The sequence below is a fragment of the Artemia franciscana genome, chromosome 17 (genome assembly GCF_032884065.1).
Source record: "Artemia franciscana chromosome 17, ASM3288406v1, whole genome shotgun sequence".
Lineage (NCBI taxonomy): Eukaryota > Metazoa > Arthropoda > Branchiopoda > Anostraca > Artemiidae > Artemia > Artemia franciscana.
In genome coordinates, this window is record NC_088879.1 from 2,940,649 (window position 1) to 2,966,527 (window position 25,879).

Consider the following 25,879-nt stretch of genomic DNA (forward strand, 5'->3'; position numbering starts at 1 on the left):
CTGAGAATTGTTGATTTGGTTAGGAGTAGTAAAATTTTTCTTGGAATGTCATTGAATTTACTTGCAATTGCATTGATAAATGTTTGTCTTTTTGTAATTGCTTGTAGAGTGTTGTTTATTTGTTTTTTCCATGAAAGGTGGCTGTCAAAGGTTACACCTAGGTAATTTTGGGAAAGTTGAGTTTTTATTAGCTTGTTGTTTAGTTTTAGTTTTGGATTTAGTATTTGACCAGTATGTTTGGTGAACATTACAAGATTTGTTTTATCTTCAGCTAGGGTAATTTTATTTTCATTTGCCCACAATTGGACATGATCAATTGCTTTTTGGCCACTTGTTTTTATTTTATCCATTGAGTTTCCTGTAATAGTTATGGTGATATCGTCTGCATACATGTATAAGTTAGTTCTTTGGAGATTATCTGTTGTCAGGTCACTTACATATAGGGAGAATAGAATTGAGCTGAGAACTCCCCCTTGTGGTACTCCAGCTTTTATGTATCTTTCAGAGGATAACACACCATGGGTTCTCACACAGAATTTTCTGTCAGAAATCCAATTTTTTATCCAGTTTTTTAGTTGTATATCTATGTGTAGAGAGTTTATTTTATTTTTTAAGATTTGTAGGTCGACTCTATCAAATGCTGCTGCTGCATCAAAGAAGATTGCACATGTGACTTGATTATTACTGAAACCTTTTTTTATGGTGTGCTCCATCCTAAGCAATGCATCCAGAGTGGATCTCCCCTTGTAGAATCCGCACTGCTCTGGCTGAATTATTTTTTGTGTGTCATTTATAATTTTTTTCTTGATTATCTTTTCCATGAGTTTTGCTAGGCATGATAAAAGGGATATTGGTCGGTATGAAGAGGGTGATTTAGGATTTTTTCCAGGTTTTAATATGGGAATTATTATTGATTTTTTCCATTTTTCTGGTATAATATTTTCATTTAGTGATTTGTTAAATAGATTGGTAAGCTTGAGTATCATATTTATTGGAAGTGCTTTTAACATTCTGTTATCAATTTTATCAATTCCAGTTGCACCTCTTTTTAGTGTCTTTAGTTCATTAATAATGTCATCAGATTTAATTATAGTTGATATTGTGCTGTTGTTTATTGAGTGGCTATTACCTTGGTGTGTGTTGGTTGTTTGTTCTGTTTGAAAATTATTTTCAAAGTGATTGGCTAGGACTTCTGATAACTCATCAGGGTTATAATAATCTAGGTGGTTTATATGAAGTGTTTTTGGTTGTTGTGAGGGTTTTTCCCTCTTAATTATTTTGTGGAAGTTCCTCCATAGATCCTTTAGAGGAGTGTTGTGGTTGAATTTGGAATTTATAAGGTTTGTCCATGCAGCATTTCTTTCTTTGATGATGGTTTTTTTCATTTGTGCTGTAACTTTGTTAAGCTCAATTTTGTTTAGTTGTGTTGGGTTTCTTTTGTATATTTTCCTGGCTTCTTTTCTTTTGTTCTTGGCAGCTTCACATCTGGCAGTCCATCCAGGAGTGGAGTTTAGCTGTTTGTGTGGTTTTTTATCAATTACTTTCAGATGTTTTTTTGCAGTTTCATAGATAATTTTTGTGATTTCATCTATAGCATCATTTGTTGGGAGTAGGTCAATATGATCTAAGTTAATTAGTTCTAGCTCGTTTTGCCACTTTTTGATCCTTTTTTCATTAAATGACCATTTATCGGGGTTAAAAAATCTTTTATTTGGGTCATTGGAATTTGTTTCTATGTATAAGGTGTAGTGATCACTATCAAAATCATGGGAGGAGTGTATAGTTGTTTGGAGTTGTAGGTCCCTTGAGATTATGGTTAGATCTATTGTTGATATTTTTCCAGTTTGCTTGCATAAGTGAGTTTCAAGATTGCAGGGGGTGGCTATGTGGAGGTTTAGATCATTTATTATTTCTAGGAGGCAGTTAGCCTTTTGATGATTTTTTGCCTGTGTGTTCCATGTCTGGTGGTGTAGGTTGAAGTCACCCAAAATTATTTTGGGGTTTTGAATATTTTTGAGAGTGCTCCATAGTTGGTTTTTATCAAAGTTATTAGTTTTGTTATTATAGTAATTTATAATTGAAAGTGTATTCCCATTGATGTTATTTATTTTTATTATGCCAATTTCATTATTTCCACTAAAGGTGGTAGGGATTTCCTCACTGACAAATTGGTCCTTTATAAGAGTACATAATCCCCCACCCTTTTTATCGCATCTGTCCCATCTGTAGCATTTATACCCATTAAATGAAATTTTTATTTTTTCTTTCAGGAAAGTTTCCTGTAGACATACTATATCTGGTTTTTCTCTTATTAGAACATTTTTTAACTCTGTTTTTTTGCTGTTTGTCAGGCAGTTTGTGTTTAGTTGTATTATTTTCATATTTTTGATTTTTTTGAAAGTGTTTTTCTTGTTGGATTTTTTGTTTCTTCATTGCTTTTACTGGTGAATTCATCTTCCTTTTCCTCATTTGATAGCTCAGATTCTGTATCTGAGTCTGTGTTTTCTTTTTGTGAGATTTTTCTTACAAATGTTTTAATTTGTTTCATTTTGCTTTGTTGCAGAGTTTTGGATTTGGGGATTAGGTCCAAAAGCATGGTTATAGCTTCGGTTAATTTGTTAATTACTTTTTCTTGTTTTTTTATTGATTCCTCAAGTCTCTTAAGGGTGGTGGATGTCTCATGGGTAGGTATAATAGAAATTAAGGGTGCTGGAAGTGGAGGAAATTCACTCTGATTTATGTTGAATTCTGTTTGATTTTTGATTTTTTGTTTTGCATGTCTGATGGGTATCTTATTTGTGATAGACACCTTTAAGATTTCATTTTTTTCTTTCTTGACAGGGCATATATTAGCGTTTGCTGGATGTTTTCCTTTGCAATTAGCACAATTTTGTTCTGTCCTTGGACAATCATTGTGGGCATGGAGCCCAGCACAGAGTAGGCATCTCTGGTTTGATCTGCATTCTTGGGCTTTGTGTCCAAATCTCTGGCATTTAAAGCATTGTACTGGTTGTGGAATAAATTGTTTTACTTTTTTATTTATCCCCCAAAAATTTATTGTTTTTGGAAAATTCTGTGGATTTTTGTAAATAACTAGGATTGTATATACTGATTTGGTTTCATCATTGCCTATTTTTAGTATTTTTTCAATTTCTGGGTTTTCTTTGAGTTCATCTTCCACTTCAGCGAAGTCTGCAGTCTCTTTTTCAATAAATAAGATACCTTTTTTTCCAATTATGTTGTTTTTGAAGTTGTCTGCTTTTTCTTTGTCATATTTTTCAAAGATAATTTCATTGTTGTTGAATTTTATTTTCTGTAGTGTGATCATATCTGGAGTGGTTGGTGCTCTTGTTTGGATAACCATTGAGCCGCCAGGGCCAGGTGCCTCAATGATTGTTCCATAGTTGCCCAGTTCTTTTTTAAGGATTCTGGCAACTAGTAATTTGGCTCCTGGAGTCATTCTTCCTTTAATTTGGTTTTTGTACTGTATCCATGCTAGTACAGTACAATTCTTATCAAGTTTTTCAAGATTATTTGTAAAATTCTGGTCATCATGGGGATCCCCCATTTTTTCCTCCTTGAGGAATCTTCCTTCAAATATATAGCCTATCAGTAAAAAATGAAAGATAATAAATTCGCAACGACAAGGCAAAAAGATTTATCCAAACACAGGTTCAGGATCTCTCAATTTTCAATTCTACAACTGTGTAATTTTTGCAGAATAATCTTTGCTCTTTCCAAAATCTTTGTTTTCTTTCTTCTGTAGCTTGTTTACGTCTTAAATATAGCAGTGTTGACAGAATCGTTTTAGACAAACGAATGTCATGGTGCCCAGGTTTATATTCCATAATGTAAGACAGAAAAAATTGCCTTTCTGCGACATGTACTGGGACCCAACACTGCGCCGACATATCATTGACAGGCTGACGATGAAAGATATGCAGGTGCACCTTCAGTACCATTGGCGTGCCGGTACACCACCGGTTTGTCTACATTTAGTCTTATGTTTTGCGGTGATCTCCATACCTCGGTGAGTCAAGTAAGCTAGAATGCCACGTATATTGATTTAAAACCAGAAATAAAACATTAAAAACAGAGTAGGGCGGGCAAAATCCCCCTGAACCTAAGTATTCTATTAAAAATATGGTTTGGCCTAAAATAGATTGCTATACAAATAATTCTTTCACTATTCGACTAAGAAAATATGTGCTGATTCCGAATCCAAAAGTTTAAAGCTCTAGTTCTTTCATAAATTTGAGACAAATGTTCACAATTTTGAGGTTGAAGCAAAAAATAATGATTGAGTGAATACCAGCGAATTTGATTAGATGTGTCATTTCTATGCTCTTGTTAGTTACTGATGAACATGAAATTAAATGTTTAGAGTCAAAAGAATTCTTGGAAAATTGTGAAAAAAGGGGTCAACAAATTGACCCCTTCAGATCAGCACATATTTTCTTGGCTGGTAGTGAAAGGACCATTTATATAGCAATTTGTTTGAGGTTGGCCCCCTTTTTTTAAACAATTTTTTTTAGGACCTCTCACCCAACAATACCCTATCTCAAAGCTTGATCCCAAAACAAATCTTTTGACTTTAAAAATTCATTTTCATATTCATTAGAAAAAAAGAGCGTAGAAATGACATATCTATTCATATTTGCTAGTATTTACTCAATCAACATTTTTGCCTCAATCTGAAAAAAACCTACGATTACGAAAGAACTGGAGCGGCAAACTTTTCAGATTCAGAATCAACACATATTTTTAGCTGGGTAGGGAAAGAATCATTTGTATAGGAATTTTTTTTAGATTGACCCCTTTTTTCACAATTTCCCAAGAACCTCTCCTCACAGCCTCTGGTGGAGGAGCGTTCGTAGCTGTATTGGTCTCAGGCGGCTTGATACTGAGGTGAGTTATTAGTAGTAGTAGTGAAAGAACATTTGTGCAGCAATAAGTTTGAGGTTGACCTTTTTTTTTCACAATTTTCCTAAGCACACTAAATCAAATGGGAAGAAAAACTTTCCTGGACTTTAGGTTACGCTGATGATTTAAGTATCCTAGTTGAAAGTGCAAAAAAAATGAAAAGATTTTTGAAGTTTCAAAAAGATGAAATCGAAAGACGAAATGAAAGGTTGATGAAGGTTAACAAAAAGATCGATCAAGTGGACAGCTTCATTTACCTTAGCCGTATTATTGGTAAAGACGGTGGGAGCAACGAAGATGCTAAAAGTAGAATAACCACGGATTAGGGTGTTTTTAACAGTTGAAAAAAGTTTGTAGGAAGATACGTCTGTGAAAAAAAAAACAAAGAATTGAGTTTTGGAAGCTACAGTGATTACAGTGGTCAAATATGGTTCTGAAGCATGCCAACTTAAGAAAAAAAACGGAGGAAGATTTGCCAGAGAAATTACCGGCAGAGTTTGGGGTACCCGGTTGACTGACCGTGTTTCAAACAGTAGGCTGTACGAAAGGTGTGATACGTTCCCACTTTCTAGGGCTAAAACAAGAGAAAGGTTGAGAGGGCTAGGTATTTCGTGAATGTTAAAATACGATGAGAATATACAAATTTGTTGTTCAAATTAAGTTATTGCTCAAAATACGACCAAAATATCAAATTTGTTTGCCCAAATGTGTCTTCGCTCGGAACACGATGAAAATATGCAAATGTGTTATTCAAAACAAGTTGTTGCTCGAAACACCGTTAAAATGTTGCACAAAATATGATGTACAAAAGTGTTGTTCAAAGTAAGCTGTTGCTCGAACACAAAAATGCAGATTTATTGTTCAAAATGTGTTATTGCTCAAAAGACGATGGAAATATGCAAATTTGTCACTCAAAATAAGTCGTTGCTCGAAGCACGATGAAAATATGCAAATATATTGTTCGAAATGTATTGTTGCTCGAAACGCGATACAAATCTGCAAATGTGCTGTTCGAAATGTGATGTTGCTCGAAATACGATGAAAATATGCCAATGAGTTATTCAAAATGTATTGTTGCTTGAAACACGATAAAATATGGATTTTTTCAAACTAAGTTGTTACTCAAAACACAATGAAATATACAAATGTGTTGTTCAAAATGTGTTGTTGCTCGAAATCTGATGAAAATATGCAAAGGTGTTGCTGCTCGAACTGCGATGAAAATAAACAAATATGTTGTTCAAAATGTGATATTGCTCGAAACACGATGGAAATATGCAAATGAACTGTTCAAAATTTGTGTGTCTCAAAACGCAATTAAAACATACATTTTTTATGTTTTAATTAAGTTGTTATTCGAAACACGACGAAAATAAGCAAAAGTGTTGCACAAATTGTGATTTTGCAGATAATACGATGAAAATATGAAAAAAGAACTATTCAAAATGTGTAGGTGCTTGAAACACGATGAATATATGCAAATGTGTTGTTTAAAATACGTTGCTGCTCGAAACACGAAAAAAAATATGCAAATGTGGTTTTCAAAGTAAGTTGTTCCTGAAAAAACAACGAAAATATGCAATTGTGTTGTTCAAAATGTGTTGCTGCTCGAAACACGATGAAAATTTGCAAATGGGTTGTTCAAAATGTATTATTCCACAAAAAGATGAAAGTATGCAAATGTGTTCTTCAAAATAAGTTGTTATTCGAAACACTGTGAACATACACAAATGTGCTGTTGAAAATAAGTTGTTGCTCGAAATACGGCAAAAATGTGCAAATTGTTGCTCAAAATGAGATGTTGATCAAAACACGATGAGAATTTGCAAATGTGTTGTTCAAAACGTTTTGATAATAAAAACTCGATAAAAATACGCAAATTTGTTATTTGAAATAAGTTGTTGCTCGAACTTACTAAAATATGCACGTATGTTGCACAAAATGTGTTGTTACTCGACACACAATGAAAATAGGTGCAAATAGGTTGTTAAAACTGTTTTGTGGTACGAAAAACGATGAAAAAAAGTGAATATGTTGTTCAAACTAAGTTGTTGCTAAAAAATGGTGAAAACATGCTAATGTATATTTCAAAATAAGTTTCTGCTGCGAAACATGAGTAAAATACGTGAATATGTTGCTCAAAACACGACAAGAGGGAGGGAGGAGCTCGATAGTTAAGATAATAATAAGTAAGTGTAGAGGAGGCGTGTGGTTGCTTTGAGGACTAAAGTGAGAGCCGTTCTGCGTGATAGTGAAGAATCTTTCCTCAACGTCGATTGTGTCACAGAGCAGTCTTTTAACAAAGACAAGTCAAGTCTTTTTTCAATTTTTTTCGTTTCCTTTTTTAAAATAAAAGCCAATGAAAATATAAATTTAAAAATCTTAGGTGCATCGGGGACAAAAAAATTGAATGTCGGGGAAGTCTCCTTCCCCACTTCCACCCCTCCTAGCCCCCCACAATACCCTAAAATTTCAACTCCATTCCCAAAAAAAAATTCCAAGATGTTAAAAAGTTGCTATTTTAATAAATTGGTCACAAACAGTAACTTTTGATTTAGCTCTGGCCCTCCTCCAAGTTAAAATGTAAGGTCCAATTTACTCCCTCCTCATCATTTCCTAAAAATTTCAAATGCATCCTCCAAGCTATCCACAAGACGTTCCAGATAATATATTTTGAAGAATCCTTTGTACTAATGCATAAAGGACACACAGCATAGGCATACATTTTATTTTATATACAAAGATTACGAAAACCTGAATTATGCGTTATATTTTCATTAAAAAAATTATTTGATCTTAAGTGACATAGAAATGAGTGACCAACTAGAATATATCCAAACATCGTCGTTTTGATTAAGACTTGTCATCCAATCAACAAGAAACTTTAAATTAAGTTGTTGAATAGACTCTTGCAAAGGTTTCGAGTATCAATTTTTATCCTCCCCCCTGACGCTGACTGAAATTACAAGCCCCTGAACACAATTACTTGACAGTTATCTCTGTTCACATTTTCTGGATATCAATTATCGAAGAACGCCCAACGCGTAAGTTAGTAATCCCAGACTAATTTTCAAATAATTTTAAATATAAATATACGTTTGTTATTTTGCATGCGGAGATAATTTTCCACGGGGTAATTGTCGGGATTTTCCACGGGGGAGAGGGGGGGGGGGGAATTTTCTTCAAGTTAAGGGGGATAGGATTTTTCGAGGGAAATTTTCTGCGGATGGGGGGGGGGGCTGGGCGAAAGATTAGCTTTCCAAAAGGGAAATAATATCGGGGGGAGAATTGTCTGCACAGGATTTTCCAAATACTTTTAAATTTAAAAATACGTTTGTTATTAGTGAGGACAATTTTCCCCGGGGGAGAGGGTGGATTTTTCCGGGGTAAAATTTCCCAGGGGAATTTTCAGTGGAAAGGGAGTTTACCACATTTGAATATTCCTTGATTTTCCTTGAAAAAGTCTGCTCTGAATAAAAAGCAAAAACTGTAATGACGCAGTATACGCAAATAAAGGAATGTATTGAATAAATAACTTTCATACAAATACACTAAAAGCTAGTAATGCACACTTCAAATATCTGCAGACAAACAATATAAAGTGCTAACCTCGTTAAAAGCCTCAGAAGATGAAAAATGGAAAAGTACATGATTGACATAGATCCCTGGCAAGGGGGATCAAGTTGATGTTTAGGGGACACCAAAAAGGATAAATGAAAAAGATATCAAGTTCACTTGCACACTCTTTCGTCGTTTTTCCCTCTCGTCGCTTTTCTGAGAAAATTTCAAATCAAATTTGGAAAAAGCCCTTCAATTACTGCTTTTGCGAGGCTTTGGCTGAAACATTTTTGTTCCATTGAATCTTTCCCAGAAAGCTGCTCAATAGATAAACCAAAGCCTGAAAGTGTCCAACCAATTGAAATGATAGCTATTTGCCAAGCCTGACAATTTTTTGAATAATTTATAACATTTATTTTTACATTATTAATCAAATAATTTGCTTATTTGCCTATTAAGCAAAATTTGCATTAATAGCATTAATTTGCTTATTAATCAAATATTTTTATATCAATAACTAATTAAATGTTAATCAAATATTGTCGATTTCAAAATTGCTACTACGTTCACATAATATCGTCCATTTCATCAATCAATCTCAGTTTCTCAATCAGTCAGTCAGTCTTTTCTTGTTTTATATTTCTTTTTTGAACAAAATAGTCATTTCCGCGTGACAAGAGCTATTTATATAACTAATCATCAATTTCCATATATTATGGGTCTTTCAAATGGTCTGAATTAGTTAAAGGAACATTTTTTATCATTTTTCAATCAACAACGAACATTTTTACAATTTTCTTGAACAAGCTTGAACAAGTATTTATAGAGGAAGAGGGTAGTTCCCAAAATCTAACAATTTCTGTTATAAGCTACCCTTGCAGTTTTGATCAAGCTGGTTAAATACATGACGTCCATTACCCTCCAGAAGACTATATTTTCCAACGTAAGACCGTCACCAATATTTGCAAAATCTGCAACTTTGATCTTTGAAACGAAAGGTGGTCGTAGAAAATCTTAAGGATTCCCAAACGGCATAAGCCTATCTAAGGATTTATGAATATCATCAGTCGGTCGTCAAAAGGTCATATCTCCAAAGTTCTAAATTTTCAGAAGAGCAAACAAAACGCATCACAACTTTGTTAGTTCCTGTCTGACATCTGTAAAACAAAAAATAGATTGATATGCATTGATTTTACATGTCAATCTGTTTTTGTTTTATGGTTCTCACAGGGGAAATAAAGAAGTTTTGAGGTTTTTCACTTGCTCTTCTAAAATTTACAGTTACGGAGATACGACTTTTTGATACCCAACTGACGATATTGAAATTAAATCTAAATGAAAAATAACCTATATCTTTAGGAATTTTTTTCTTTTTTAATCGTATTCCGTTAAAGAACTTTTTGTCTTTTTTTTTACAACCTTCTTATTATTTTAGAAAATCTTCGAGTTTTGTTATCATGAACAAGTATGATGTCAAATATTACTTCTAGGAAAAAAGGAGAAATTAACCAAAAAAAACAAACAACAAAATTAATTATAGAAAACACGGTTTTTTTTCTTTTTTAATCGTATACCGATAAAGAACTTTTTGTCTCTTTTTTTTTACACTCTTCTTGCTGTTTTAGAAAATCTTCAAGTTTTGTGATCATAAGCAAGTATGATGTCAAATATTACTTCAAGGAAAAAAGGAGAAATTAACCAAAAAAATAAACCAAAAAATTAATAATAGAAAATACGGGAATTCTATAATCCAGTAGGAATCAAAATCGACTCGAGTTCTGCAAAAATAGAGTAAGATTTCACCATAAGGTCAGCGCTAAGTAAACCTGGAATATGGTTAATTATGAGGACATTTTTGTAACTATATCTAAATCCAAATTTCTAATTCATTAGAAAAATGAAACACACCCTAGACAGCTGAAGGATATTATACCTTGAATTTTTACTCCTCTATATTAAGTAAATCTTAATGTCGACAAAATTGATGCGTATAGCTGAAACTAAATTCAAAGACACAGGAAAACAAATTATACCAAATCAAGCAGAGAAGAATAATGCACACAGGTTCTACGTGAAACAGTTAATATCAACATGACAACAATCACTGGTTTCCGTTAAATCAATGTTTCCTGGCAATCTGAATCAAGTATAAGTTGTGATACATTTTGACATAGCCAAATACAGTATGTAACTACTATGATCCATTCTACAATCGTTAAAAGTATGAATTCGGACATATTTTGGTTTCTCGAAAATTAAATTTAAGACTCAGGCAGCTTTAGCGGCTGAACATGACAGGCAGAGCCAAAGCATAATTTCTAGAAAAGACAAATGCATAGCGCAATTTCAGTATTTTTTTTTTTGAAAAGCGACATCTATAGATTTCTTTCAAATGCATAAAATTCGCAAATCGTAATTTTGGCAGTTTCATTTTTTAATTCTTAGATTTGACAAATATTGTATTCAATAGCCTACTTGTTGATTCCTTATTTTCTTTCCATTAACCATAATCAGGCATGTACGTAGGGAAGGGGCAGTGGGGATGGGTTGGCTCCTTTTGACTTGTATTTGTTTCCAAAATGCAGACATTTCTATGATGATCCCTATTATGTTTATTTATTTCCACAAAATTTGCCTGTTGTTCAAAGTTACCTTAACCCCCCCCCTCCCCAAAAAAAAAACAACAACAAAGACATGTGTACAAACCTTAACCAAACATCAACTCTTACATTTAGAGATAATTTTTAAGCTTATTTGAGCCTAACTACTAAGTAAACATAGCTATCAAGAGTAGGCGTAGTAACTGAATGACTAGAAGCACACTAATATTAGAAATTAAGGGTACAATTACACGCCGATTAGATAGCTCAAAGTTATTAAAAAAAGAGAGTGATTCTAGCATTCACAAAATTTCTTGTGCGATATCAAATACAAATCAATGGAAGGCAAATTTGCGTCTCAATATCAGCGAGTAGGAAACTGAAACAAGGGGAATCTTTGAACCACATGGATTTAATAGGACTTGAAAACTATTATTTCCACTGACAATGCAGTGCCATCAAGTAGCAGCAAAAAAACCTAATTTTTATTCAAAAATTGGGATTTCGGTAAATATTCTTAATTTATTTTGTCTCAAACCTGATATTTTCCGGAAACGAATGGATTATATTTTTAAATTGTTTTTATTGTTTATAAAATAGTTCTGGCTAGGATGGAATGCAGATTATCAGCTAGTTAAAAGAAATGTGCATAATCAACTGTGCCTGATTGAAAAATTAGTTATTTTATTTTTAGTCCAAAGTAAAACAAAAGTGCATAAAAGGCAGATGAAAAGAACACAACTAAATTTTAAGTCTGCCTTTGTAAGAGTGAGTGTCCAATTTTTAATAGTTACACAACAAGCGAAGGAAATTAACTTTGTTTCTCGAGACGAACTTGGGTCTCCCCTCATGTTTTGCTTCTTGGGCCGGATATTTATTAGCATTAATAAAATGAATGAATGGATGTTTTGCATACCACTTTGACCGAGATAATGCTAACAAAGTTTGACCAAGATCTAGCCTAGACTGCTGTATTAGGCTCCGGGCCAAAGACCATTAAAAAAATAAAAATCACCAACGACATCTAGAATTTTAATTCTTTTTTTAGCCAACCTTAAACTGTGTAATTGTCTTTGCAGGTATTTTAAAATAAAAAGATGATAAAGAAATACGATTATGTCACCTTTAGGCCTGCCATTTTAAAGTAAAATAGCCTACTTAACCTGGTGAGATTTTCCAAAGCTAACCTAACCCTAAATGGTACAAACTAGACTTTGACTTAAAGTAATTCGTGAAAATAACCTGATTAACTATCATTCGCAGATAAATTTTGGCTTTAGCCATATAATACAGAAATGATTAAATCAATTATCCATGTTTTTTATTTAATTTTTAAATTTTCAAATGAAGTCATTATAAACTAGAGTGTCAATGTCAATAGTAGTTTTTATTTTCTGTCCTCCCATGCTAAATTGTCAAAGATCCAAATCATCCATTCCCTTTGTTCGAAAAAATGGAGCTATTGACAAGAGAGCAAATCAAAGAACACTAAGAAGAAAACATTTGAAGAATAATATATATATATATATATATATATATAAACACACTGAATGTGACCACAAATCAAGTAAGACATGCAATCTAATGTAAAATTATGAAACCTTAGCCTTTACACCAGTATCGGGACATACTTTTTGAATTACCGTGTTTTGATGGTCTTATTTAATTAAGCCTTCATTATGCATCCTTAAAGATCTATTCTGAGTCACCCATTTCTACCCGATGCGAAAATTTTTAGACATACAGAAATTAAGCTGATTTGCCGAAACACCAAATCACCCTTGTATCATCTACTACGAACTGTCACATAGCTGACATTAACCTACCTGAAAATATACACAAATTTTGATGTGACAATATAAAAAATAAGAATAGCAAAATGGTAATATTTGGAAATATAATAATGGTAATATCTGGAAGTATTTGTTGCTGAGATCCATTGGAACAATTTAAGCATCGCTACTAATGAAGCTGGCATCATCTACATCGTATATTAGGATTCCCTCGCCTTCACCACTTTCTTCAGGGCTCTTCCTTGGTACTAAAATGTTATGCTTTACCATCTCAATCCAGCTTGCGTTGTGCCATTCAAATTCGGCCGTCATTACTTGGTCATTCAATTCTGGATGACCTTCCTAAGAAATAAAATATTAATTTCCAGCTACAAACATTAAACATTAGGTCTTTGTAAAATGTAATTGCTTGTATCTTATCCCTGCTACAACCGGAAGTTCTCTCAGAAAAAATATTAGACTGAAAAAAAAATGACTTATAGATATGATATTTATATAGAGTTGCTATCTTGTCAAATTAAATAAAGTTTACATTATTTTTGATAAAATCACCAACCACAAACATACTTTTTTATCCCTTAATTTATTCTTATTTTTCTTTTTCATTGCATTTTTTTTACATCCAACATCAAATTCTTTACCCAAAGCTACGACAGATCGTAACTTTTAGAGAACGTTTAGGCGTGGGGGGGGGGTTCAATAAAACGAAAAAACTATATGCATGCACGTTTACAAAAGAGTATACAAGCAATGTTATAGGCAGCGCATCGCTATACTAGATAGCAATATCATAGAAACTTTTAAAGGAGCTATTCTGATCGGAAATGTGAAGCTCTAGTGCCCTTTTTAAAAGTCATAAATAATTGGAGGGATAGCAGTCTTCTCCCTAAGCCCACTAATTTTTCAAACACACTCAATCAAAATTTTGAGATAGCCAATTTGTTCAGCATAGTTGAACCCCCCCACAATTATGCAATTTGGGTATTATGCTTCAAAACTAAATCAAAAAGCACTGTGTATATGCCGGTTGCCAATAAGGGGTCTCTGCAATAGGTAAAACTCTGCAGAGGGTATTAAGTAAAAACTTTCAAGGCTGCTACCGCTACTACTTCTGCTTTTACAATTTGACTAAGTCAAATTTAAGCAATGGTTCAATTTTTGGAAATGGTATTAAGTTTTATTTTTCAGGTCGGCTTTGAAAGCATAAGGTTATTTTAAACAATACCATTTGTGGTCAGAATTTTCAAAACCGTGTACGTTGTTAAGAATTGTTGAAAAAAATTTCCAACATACATATAGCAAGCCCAACGAAGGATTCTTATAAAAAAACAAACAGATTTAATTTTTTTTTCTATGAGAATGTCTATGTCAATAAAACAAACAGAAATCAACTTAAAAAATCTTTTTCCACAAAATATATTTTTCAAATAAAAGTACAGAGCCCCATTAAACCAAAACTAAACAGAAATAAATTCAAACTATCTTCCAATCGTAAAACTACCACAAATAAACCATCAATAAATGAATGAAACCCAAAACGAGCAGAAATTAACATGAGCAGCGCTGACACCCCCCCATGCCTCATGAGTACCAGAACATAATTTGCACTTCACTGAAAAAAAAAAGAATCTCAATTGACAGTTTAATATACATATTATGATATTTATTCCTTAGTCTCAATAATTTTTGACTGATCAAAGGTAAAAAAGTGAAAATATTTGAAATTTATGTTGTTTTCAGTAAAGTGCAAATTATATTCTGGTGTTTAGAGGGCATGGGAGTGTCAGCCCTGCTCATGTTAATTTCTGCTCGTTTTGAGTTTAATTTGGTTATTTATTATAATTTTTTTGTTATAGGTTTCATTTATTTATTGATGACTGACTTATGGTAGTTTTACGCTTGGAGGATTATTTTTCCTTTATTTATTCTTATTTTTGGTAGAATGGAGCTCTCTATTTTTCTATAAATTTTTTTAATTTTTTTTGTAAATGAATTGAAGATATGGGGAATCTCTGGCAAAATTGTTCTGGATTTGAAAAAAGAATATGGGCAAAGTGAAGAAAACTAAACTCCAGTGATTGAACATGAGACGAAATGAAATAATAAAAACTTGGGCACAAGCAATGGTTCTCACAAGGGTACTCAGTTGAATTTAAAAGACAGAGAAAGCTGAATTAAGTTTAATTGCTTTAGTGGTGTTATTATAGAATAAAATGGCTAGATTGTGTTGATAATTTTTGTGTTATGGACTGAGTTGAGTTTTCTGTTTTCCTAACTTTAATTAGACTTTGTTTATTATTACTTCCTAAAAATATGAAGATAAACATAGAATAATTCTATAACTGAAAAAGAAGACTTACGGCTAAATGGTCAAGGGCTTCACTGCACACTCTTCGTATAGCTGAATTAGCATCAGTAGCCAAATCAAGAAGGAACTCGTATGCACCTAAAACCGATTAACTACATAAGTCTACTGATTCATTTTTCAATTTATTTTGAAATGAAATGTTAACCAATAGTTTTTAATTTTATTGGGTTGTCGTTTTACAATGTTATTGAAATATTAGCTGCATTCGTTTTCGCCATCCACCATTCTTAGTTCTACTAAGATATCCTCAGTTTTACTCTTAGTTCTATATTATTTCACTGTTCTAAAAACGTCATTTTAATTGAAAAAAAAAATCCTATAAGCCTTAGTCAGATAGAATTTCAATCAGCCAGGTTGATTTTTCAACCACAACGAAAATGTAAAGGATGCTTCTAGGTGCAGCTAGACAAATAATAGAGTTGCTAAATGAGGAACATGACTCTGACAAGAAACTTTCATCTACAAAATCTACAAAGTTAAAGAAATCAAAGCACTAGCTGGTAGATGGCTCTTGCACGGTTTTCAATTTCAAAACTTGGCGCTCAAATGTAAAACCAAAGTAGTGAAACAGAGTATGATACTCAGTTCGTCATTCTAAAGAACGAAAAACTAAGAGCCACATTTTAAAGAACGGTTTATAAGTGCAAAATAAAACTGAGGTTTTACAAATGAACGGCTTATTAGTAAAACGGAGGATTTGATTTTGATGAACGGCCAAAACGAACGCAGCAATTATAATTTTCTAAAACTCAGATTTGATTTAAGGTAATATGCCATCTGCCGGCGGACTAACAAAATATGATTTGAGTTTTAATAAGGAAGTTCGACTTACAGTCTACTAAAATTCAACAAGTATTTACCATTGTAAAAATCAGGCAAGGATATTTGAAAATGTATAGTTCCTAGAAAATTGTCAGGGGGATGAGGGCAAAATGGCTTTTCAAAACCTTAGGAGGGCAATTTCAGTTTTTTTTTTGCCAAAAAAGTATTTTATAAAACAATCCCTAAAAAGGTACAAAATATCGGGAGGGGGTGGGGATATAACTGGCAATTGCCCATTCCCCCTTTCAACCATCAACCGTGTCGTTCGATTTCCCATTAGCCCAAAGTAGATATCATCAGCGAGCCAACTAACAACTTTCTCCAATTCTGACGAAAATTTAGCTCCACTTAAAGAAACACTATGAAAGACTAAGCGTTCTGGTCACGTTGATAAGATATTGCTGGTGAAAAGGGAGTATAATGGCAATGGGACAATACCTTGCATCTATAGTATAGCACTGTAGCCAGGTGGAAGCTTTGGACATCTTTGAGCCAGTACTCTATTTTCCTGTCTAGCCATTTAGGGCCAAATCACCAGAAAATTTCAAAATAATATTCTTTTCCGGTTTTTCATATTTACTACGGTGTTATTCACAGTATTTTCAATAGATGTAAAATGTTCTTGTGACCATTTTCTTTGTAGATAAACCATAAACATAATACTAAAAACAAACTTACGCCGGAAGAAAATGATTTTCAAAATATTATGCCAGCTAAAAATTAAAATATAAAAAATATTCGACTTAAAATACAAACAAAACAAAAATATTAAAAAATCCAATATATTTACAGAATATAAAAAATTATAAATACAAAAAATATTAACACAAGAGCCAAATAGTACCCAAAAATGAAATTTTAGGTATTTCTCTACTGTATATTAATTTTTTTCCCTTCTGCTAATGTAATTCTCAATAGTCTTATTTTAAATTATTTCACAGAATATGAAATGTGCTTAAATACAGCTTCACTTACCTTGGATGTTTTATTATTCCTTCACAATCGGAAAGACTGTAGTATCAGAGAAAATTACGCCGTGGGAACATCAAATAATATCGAATGCATCAAGTCTAAGCCTGATACCGAGGGAACATGTGATAATTTTAAGAGCAATGACCTAAAAGCTGCTAATTCCTCTGTTGTTCGAAGGCAGCTGCACAAAGCTCAAAGGCTTTAATAATTTTTAATTTATTAAAATTTAAACATATTAAACATTTTAACCGTATTTTGTTTATTTAAACCATACAATAAATTACCTAGTCAAACTCATAACGAGTAAAAATAACAAAAGTAGTGCTGACAACCCCCACGCCTTCTAAAGACACGAACATAATTTTCATTTTGCTGAAAACAAAATATATTTAAATATTCTCACTGTATTTTTACATGTCTGAAATGTTTTTACTAGATATATGAAGGGGGAAGTCCTCCCCCTTGCACTTCAATTACACCACGAGAGTCTGGTGCCATTTTAAAAGTAACAAAATATTGGAGGGCGAGCAGCCCTTCTCTCAAGCCCATTCATTTTCCAAATGCATCCCGTCAAAATTTTGAAACAACCGCTTTGTTCAGCATAGTAGAATGGTCCAGCAGCCATGTCTTTAGGAATACAAAGCATGTTAACCCCCGAATATTATGCAATCGCCCCATTATATTTTAAAACTAAACATTGCTTTGAAAAAAAATACAAAGGCACTGTGTTTATGGTTGTCAATAAGACACCTCAGCAATATATCGAGAACGATTGGGCGTATTAAGTTGAAACTTTTGGGGATACTACTTTTACTCCTTGTTCTCTTACAATTTAGATAAATAAAAAGAGTGTAAGTTTATCCACGTTGTCAAAAAGCATAGATATAATCTTTTGAGAAAGATATCAAGTTTTACTTTTTAGGTTATTTTAAGGAACTATAAATTTAATTAAAAATACTATTGGTGTCAGAATTGAAAATTGCTGAAAAGTTTCTCCCACATACAAATAACAACCCATACTATGGATTCTTATTGAAGAAAATAGAAAAGATATACAATATTATTTTTCCATAAAAAAGACAATGTCAATAAAAAACAAACAGAAATTAACTTTAAGAACTTTTCCACAAGGCAAGTTTTTCGAAGAAAAGCAGAGTTCTATTAAGCCAGGAATGTTCAAAAATAAAGTCAAATAATATTTCAAGCGTAAAACTATCACAAATCACTATCAAACTCAAATAGAGCAAAAATCAATATGAGTAGGGCTGATAAGCCCTTTGCCTTTTCAAGACCAGAACACTCTTTGCACTTTACCGAAAACAAAATATTCCCCTTTCTTGCTTTCATAAATAAAAATTTATCAAAACCTTAAGGAAGAAATGCCAGTATATGTAAATTAAACTGACAATCCATGGTCATTTATTTATCTCTTTTTTTCAGTATAGCGCAAATTGTGTTCTGGTCTTGAAAAGGCATAGGAGTTATCATCCCTACTCATGTTAATTTTTGGTCTATTTGAGTTTGTATCGACTATTTATTTTAATTTTGTTCATTTTAAGTTTCATTCATTTATTGATAGTGTGGTTTGTGATAGTTTTAAGCTTTGAAAATTATTTAACTTCATTTTTGCTCGATCTTGGATTAATTCAGCTCTTTACCTTTCTTATAAAAACTTTTCTTGCGGAAAAAGTTTTTAAAATTAATTATTAGTAAAGACGGCAGGTGCAGTGAAAATATTAAAAGTAAAATAGCCAAGACCCAGTGTGTTTTTTCACAGTTGAAGAAGGTTTGGAAGAATAGGAAGATAAGTCTGCGAACCGACATTAGAATTTTGGAAGCTACAGTGATGACAGTGATGAAATGTGATTATGAAGAATTGGCACTCTGAAAAACGGAGAAAAATTTGCTATATCTTTTGCAGAGAAATTGCCTACAGATTGTTTTGGGTACCCAACTGACTGACCTTATTTTAACCAGTATGCTGTAAGAAAAGTTTGGTTCAATCCCACTTTCTTTGACTGTATTGAGAGAAAGGTTGATATGGCTAGGTTACAGTTTGTGTATGAGGGAGGACAGATCGCAAAAGAGTGTCCTTTTCAGCCAACCGTCCAGGAATAAACATAAAAGAAGTCCTCCTCGGTTAGGATTGGATGATGCAGGGAAAGATATAAAGGAGGGTGGAAGCTTTGAATGGATTGGGATGGAAGGGAAGCGTATATAGCCGTGTTGGCCTTATGCGGCTTGGTGCTGCAGTGTATTGTTAGTAGTAGTAATAGAAAGATCGCAGAAGCCCACAAGCCAGATGCATCAAAGAGTCTAAAATCTTCCACAAAAAGCGATTTCAATCAGAGTTTTCACAGCAAATTTGAAGATAATCAGACCAAAATAAGTACATGAATGGTCAAAATTAAAACTCACAACTATACAACTATACTAATGTATAGTTGCTTACGTCGAATGTAAATACTATTTCAAAGACTGATGCTAGTATTTAGAAGGCTGATGCAAATAGCATGACTAGCTTACAAGAGTGGAAGCTGGCTCTAATGCCGACTAAAAGCCATAATCACCATCTGGCGTTTGGCGTTTATTGGCTTTTTCCAGTATAATAATACTGGTTGAATACTGGATGACAAAATTGGTTGAATTGGTTTAACTGAGAAAGTTAAAGTAGTAATATGTGTCCGATCGAAGTTTCTAAAAAGAACAACTGCAAGACCTAAAAGAAAATGCAAAGAAAAAAACAAACACTAGATACCGTCAATTATCCACTTTTTGGGCAGATAAAAGGCAAGACTAGAGAGGAGATTTTGTTAAATTATTAAAATTCCAAAGCACAAAACTTTTAAAAGTCTACACACAAAGCCATACACAGGGGAAAATCTCCAAAAATAGCTATATATGTAATGATCACTACCATATCATACGAATTGTGGTAACAAACTGTAATAAGGAGCAACCCGGGTCAATAGTAACCGAAACTCAAAAAACAGGATTTTCATACCAATATGTATATATCAAAAGAATAGAATTTTATGACAATTTTAAATATATAGGTATCATAAAGTTCAAAAGTTAGGAACCTGAGAAAATTTGCCGTATTTTCAAAAAAAGTTGGAAACACCCCTAAAGTCATAGAATCTTAATGAAAATCACACCATCAGATTCAGCGTATCAGAGAACTCTTCAGCAGAGGTTTCAAGCTCCTATTTACAAAATTGTGGAATTTTGTAGTTTTTGCTAGAAGAAGCATCACGGATGCGTGTTTATTTGCTTTTTTGTTGTTTTTTTCCCAGGGGTGATCCTACCGACTCAGTGATCCTAGAATATGGCGAGAGGGCTCATTTTAACAGGAATTAAAAGTTATAGTGCCCTTTTTAGTGACGAAAAAAGTGGAGGTCAACTAGGCCCCCTCCCACGCTCATCTTTTTTCCATAGTCGAAACTTTTCAGTTATTCAGGATAGTCGAAAAATATAAAGGTATAACTTTGAGGACGAATTAATCCCACATGGTCCCCAAGAGAAGGGCTGCAAGTTATGAACTTTACCTATTGATTATAACAATATTGGTTATTGGGAAGTATACTGACGATTTCAGAGGGAATTTTTTTTCTGGTGGTAGGGGGGTCAGAGGTAGGGAGTTACGTGAGAGGATCTTTCATGGAGGGAATTATTTTGGGGAAAGAGAATTTCCATGAAGGGGGCGCTGGATTTTCCAGTGTTATTAAAACAATGAAAAATTAAATAAAGAAACAAGTTTTTTCAACTGAAAGGAAGGAGCAACATTAATAACTAAAACAAATGGAAATTATTATGTAGATGAGATGGTTCGTTCTCTTCTCAATACCTCGCTCTTTATGCTGAAGTACTTTTAGTTATTTAAAAACAGCTATTTTTTCTAACTAAACGGCCTTTGTGCTTCAGGGGCCATTCTTAAAGAATTGGAACAGAATTCGAACTTATAGTGTAAAGTATAGTGTAATAGTGTATAGTGTAATAGTTAAAGAGCGAGGTATTGGCGAGGGGGAAAACCCCTAATATGCGTAGTAAAAATACACAATTATAGTCGTCACGTAAGTTAATTCTTAAGTTACGTATGTTTAATACTAATAAAAAAGTTCGTAAATAATATTGAAAGTTTTAGTGGCCTTTTGAAGTAACCAAATAAATTGGAGGGCAACGCGGCCCCTCCCCCACTCTTCTTTTCTCAAGATAGTCCGATCAAACTTTCAGAAACCCATTTAGACAAAATAATTAAATTTGATACGCAAATTTTTCTCTTATTATTCATGTACGGTGAGCCAAAATCAAAACCTGTATTAATTCAAAAAGTTCAGAAATCAAATAAAAAAAAAAAAAAATCTGTCCAGTGAAAGTAAGGGGCAACATTAAAACTTAGAACGAACAGAAATAGTTACGTACATAAGGGGGTCTGTCCCCTCCTAAATAACTCGCTGTTTACACTAAAGTATTTTTTGTAATTTCAAAAGAGCTATTTATTCTAATTAAACGACCTTTGTAATTCAGGGGTCATTCTTAAAGACTTGGAACGAAATTCAAACTTTAGTGTAAAGAGCGAGATATTGAGAGGGAACAAACCCCCTCATATACGTAATAAAAATATACGAATATAGAAGTTCGTTACATAAGTTAATTTTTAATTTTTCTCTATTTATCACTAATAATGAAAAAATTCGTAAATAAAATTAGAAGTTCTAGTGGCCTTTTTAACTAAAAAAAAAAAAAAAATGAAGGGCGACTGGGCCCATTCCCCGCCCCTTTTTTCTCCAAATCATCCAATCAAAAGTTTGAGAAAGCCATTTAGCCCAAAAAGTAAAATTAATATGCAAATTTTGTTTTAATTATCTATTTACGGTAAGCCAAAATCAAAACCTGCATAGATAACTTCGAAGACAACACTGCCTTTCCATCACGAAAATATAACAATTCAAAATAGGGATGAAACCTTTCAAGAAATTTGGACTTAATTAGTGGAAAAACAGATTTGGAAGTAAAAGGGGGAGAAATTAAAAGGTTTTCTAGGACATCTTAGTGATTGGGGAGATGATTTAAAATTTACGATAGAATTAGAAGAGTATAAGAAACTTCTATTTCTGGATTTGTTCTTTTTAAAAATGAAAATAGTCTGGATTTTAAAATTTACAGAAAACCTACTTACAATAATAGATTTTGTCGTTCTTTTCCGGTCATGCTTGTCAAGTAAAATTGATTTAATCATATCCTCAACTCACCTCATTTTTAGAATTTACTCTAAAAAATTCATTGAAGAGGAATTATTGTAGTTAAAAGAAATTTCAATGAGTAACCATTATCCAGGCTGGTTAATTGACCAGACTTTTTCGTAATAAGGAACAATTTATAGAATTTTCTAACTATATCCTGGAAACAACAGAAAAGAAAGATGTTTTTTGTTCTTTATTATATGGCTCAGGGCTGAGTGAAAAACTTAGAAGGATTTTACAGAATAATGGTTTAAAGGCAGCTTTAAGAGGTAGTAATACTTTGGCTAGCTTTTTAAATTCTGGAAGGATTGAACTTCCGTAGAGTACCAAAGTGGGGTTTCTAAAATCCCATGTACTTGTGGAAGCTCTTATGGGGGACGTACGAACCAAAATTTGAAAAAGAGATTACTACAATATTGTAATTCTATTTCATCGTCCTTAGAGCGAAATTACCAACCTGAAGATTTCATGTCGGCCCTATCGGAGCATATTTCTAATTATCCAAATAATTTTATTTTGTTTGAGAATGTCTCTTTGATTTCTAGGGATCAAGGCTTAAAGCAAATTTTCAGGGAAACAATCGAAACTAAAAAAAAAAAAGTTATTCAAGAATAATTCCATAAACTGAGTTACAGGTGAATTTGCATTAAATTCAATTTATGACAATTTACTGAGGTCAAATAAAGTAAATCTCATTTCACTTAAGAGCTTTGACCTCTGTCCACCTGATACTTCAGAGAAATCTAATGAACTGGCACCGAAAAAGTCAAGGTGATTGGCTTCCAATGTTGTATTAAATTAATGAGAGCAATAAACTACATATAATTAGTTTATTGGACATAAATTTTGTTTTATTGATGTCTTTTAGTTGCACTGCTGATGATGGACACAGTAAATGCGTCCAGAATAATAAGTTAAAATTATATATTTGTTTCTTTGTCGATTAAAAGGTTTCATCCCTATTTCAAACTGTTATATTTCAAAACCTGTACTAATTTAAAAACCTTTAGAAATTAAATTAAAAAAAATAAGTTTTTTTTTTATCTAAGAATAAGAAGCGACATTAAAACCTAAAACGAACAGAGATTATTCCGTATATGAAAGGGGCTGTCCCCTCCTCAACGTCCCCCTTTATACACTAAATTTTGACTCTTTCTCACAGCTCTGCTTTCTAAAACAATAAAAAGCTTTAGCGTAAAATGTGGGGCGTTAAGAAGGGGACAGTCCCTTTCATATACGGAATAATTTCTGTTCATCTTAAGTTTTAATGTCTCTCCTTACTTTAAGTTAACAAACTTGTTTTTTAAAAATTTAATTCTATTAGATCCGAGACAAGGTTTCCAGTGGTACTAATAGAATTCCGAGTTCAGGGCACAAACTTGACATTTGTATTAAAAGCCAAAAGAAACGTTTCTTGAAAAAAAAAACATTGGTTAATATGCAACAAATGGGAACTAGAATTGTCCTGTTTTCTCTTGTAAGAATATAATTAGCCCGAATCCCACGATTTTGTTCAATCGGAAAACGCCACATAAATTTCAAACAATGTTACATTTTTTCAACATATTATTTTTTTTAATATTTTTAAAATTAAAAAGAAATAAAAAAGGGTTTTAAATACTGTAATTAGTAGAGACCTATTTAATTAATAAAGATTTCAAAATTAATAGAGGGAATTGCAATCCATTCAGTTTATGACAATTTTCTCAGAAAATAAAGATTCTATCTATAATCCTTTACACTTGTTCAAGTTCCCAAGGATAAAATATTATATGGAAAGATGCTCACAAAGCCCCATTAAAAAAAAAAAAAAAAAAAAAAAAAAAAAAAAAAAAAAAAAAAAAAAAATACAGCTACAATTACCATATATGTGATTCACTCAATTTAGTGTTCTCATGGAATCTAATAAAATTAAAAGAATCTTTAAATTGTGTAAAGCTCAAAGTATAAAGTTAAAAAATAGTTTACTTTTTATATTTAGTGTTCGCTTTTTAAATTGCTATTTATTTGAACCTTATTTTTTGTTTTTTTTTTCTAAATGTGTTCTTTTTTCAAGATTTAAACCAAAAAAATTCAGATTACGATAAAAACGGGAAGGTTAAAGCTAGTACAAAGAACGGCTATTAGACATATGACCAAAATATTCAATTGATTTTTTTCTACGATTTTCCAAATGTCCTAAGTCGGAGTTAGGAATTTAATCAATCGAAACACTGATAAACATGGAATAAGCTTACCTGTGTAAATGGCCTTTTTATCTGAATCTCCATTTCTTATGATTTGATAAAGAGCGTAAATTGATTGAAGAACTATTTCATCTTCTTCTTGATATTCTGCAAATAGTGAAATATTCCAAAATATTCCTGAACAAAACTTTTTATGTGTACCATCATTAATTGAATTTTCCTTCAGCAGTTTAAAATCAATGCAAAAAAATACAGTAGTAGTGGTAAGAGCAACACTTCAAGGACTTCAAGGATTTGCAGTAAAGATTCTTATAATGCCTTTTACATCCACTTTGGTAGAAATAAACATCATTTGTCATATATGTATGTAGTATGTTTTAATTTAGGACATTAACACCGTGATCTTGATGATTCTCAATAACTAACATTCAAATATCCAGTATTATTCCCCAAATAGTTTCTAAGCAACCCTGGATGGATGGATGAGGGGCAATCTATCAAGAACTGAAAATGACATCACTTTAACACCCCCTCCCATTCTGTGAAAAAGAAAGATCGCTTAAAGAAGCAAATCCAAAAAAAAACTAATCTCGACTAAAAATCACGTATAACTGGAATTTTAATTCCGGTTATGCGTGTGTAGTACGCAATGTATGTAATGTATGTAGTACATTTTAATTTAAGACATTAACACCTTGACCTTAATGATTTTCAATGGCTAACATTCAAATATTCATTATCGTTCCCCAAATAGTCTCTAAACAACCATGGAAGTATAGATGATGGACAATCTATAAAGAAGCGAAAATGAATTCATTTTTACACCCCCTCCCCTTCTGTTTCTAGCCAAAAGAAGAAAGATCGCTTAAAGAAGCAAATCCTAAAGAAAATTAATCTCGACTAAAAATCACATATAACCGGAATTTAATTCCGGTTATATGTACGTAGTACGTAATTACTTTCAATGGTTAACAATCAAATATTCATTATCATTCCCCAAATAGTCTCTAAACAACCATGGAAGTATAGATGATAGACAATCTATAAAAAAGCGAAAATGAATTCATTTTTACACCCCCCTCCCACTCTGTTTCTGGGCAAAAAATTCACTTTTTCTCAAACAAAAGAGTATACGCTAGAGCTATCTTTTTTTTTATACTTGTTGTCCAGTAAACTTTTTGGGTAGATTTATAAACTATCCTGCGAAGTTGGATTGCTTACTTTGAATGACGTCAATTAACTGTTCCACTGTATTTTCTTCGGTTAAAATTTCAGCACCAATAGGTTGAGACGCCATTATTCCACAGCAGCAAACAGAGGCTAAAGTCAGCATCGGATCCACTGGAAGAAAACAGAACAACACAATTTTAAAAAATTATAAATTGTGTCTACATGGTGATGCGTAAAAAAAATA

At 32.6% G+C, this 25,879-nt stretch overlaps 2 protein-coding genes across 5 annotated transcripts in view; both read right to left on the bottom strand.

Moving 5' to 3' along the window:
* The window catches only part of LOC136037695 (uncharacterized), a gene marked incomplete in the record, with an annotated part of 547,833 nt that overhangs the window by 144,649 nt on the left and 377,305 nt on the right, over nt 1-25,879 (bottom strand).
* Nucleotides 8,427-25,879, bottom strand: part of LOC136037687 (kinesin-associated protein 3-like) — a 107,928-nt gene continuing 90,475 nt past the window's right edge. For all 4 annotated transcript variants that reach the window (XM_065720440.1, XM_065720439.1, XM_065720441.1 and 1 more), the window contains 4 exons: nt 25,687-25,806; nt 24,517-24,612; nt 15,235-15,320; nt 8,427-13,216 (listed from right to left, as the gene is read on the bottom strand). In XM_065720440.1, the coding sequence (XP_065576512.1) occupies nt 13,031-13,216; nt 15,235-15,320; nt 24,517-24,612; nt 25,687-25,806 (488 nt within the window). In that variant the 3' untranslated portion in view covers nt 8,427-13,030. The remainder of the gene's footprint in view (nt 13,217-15,234; nt 15,321-24,516; nt 24,613-25,686; nt 25,807-25,879) is intronic.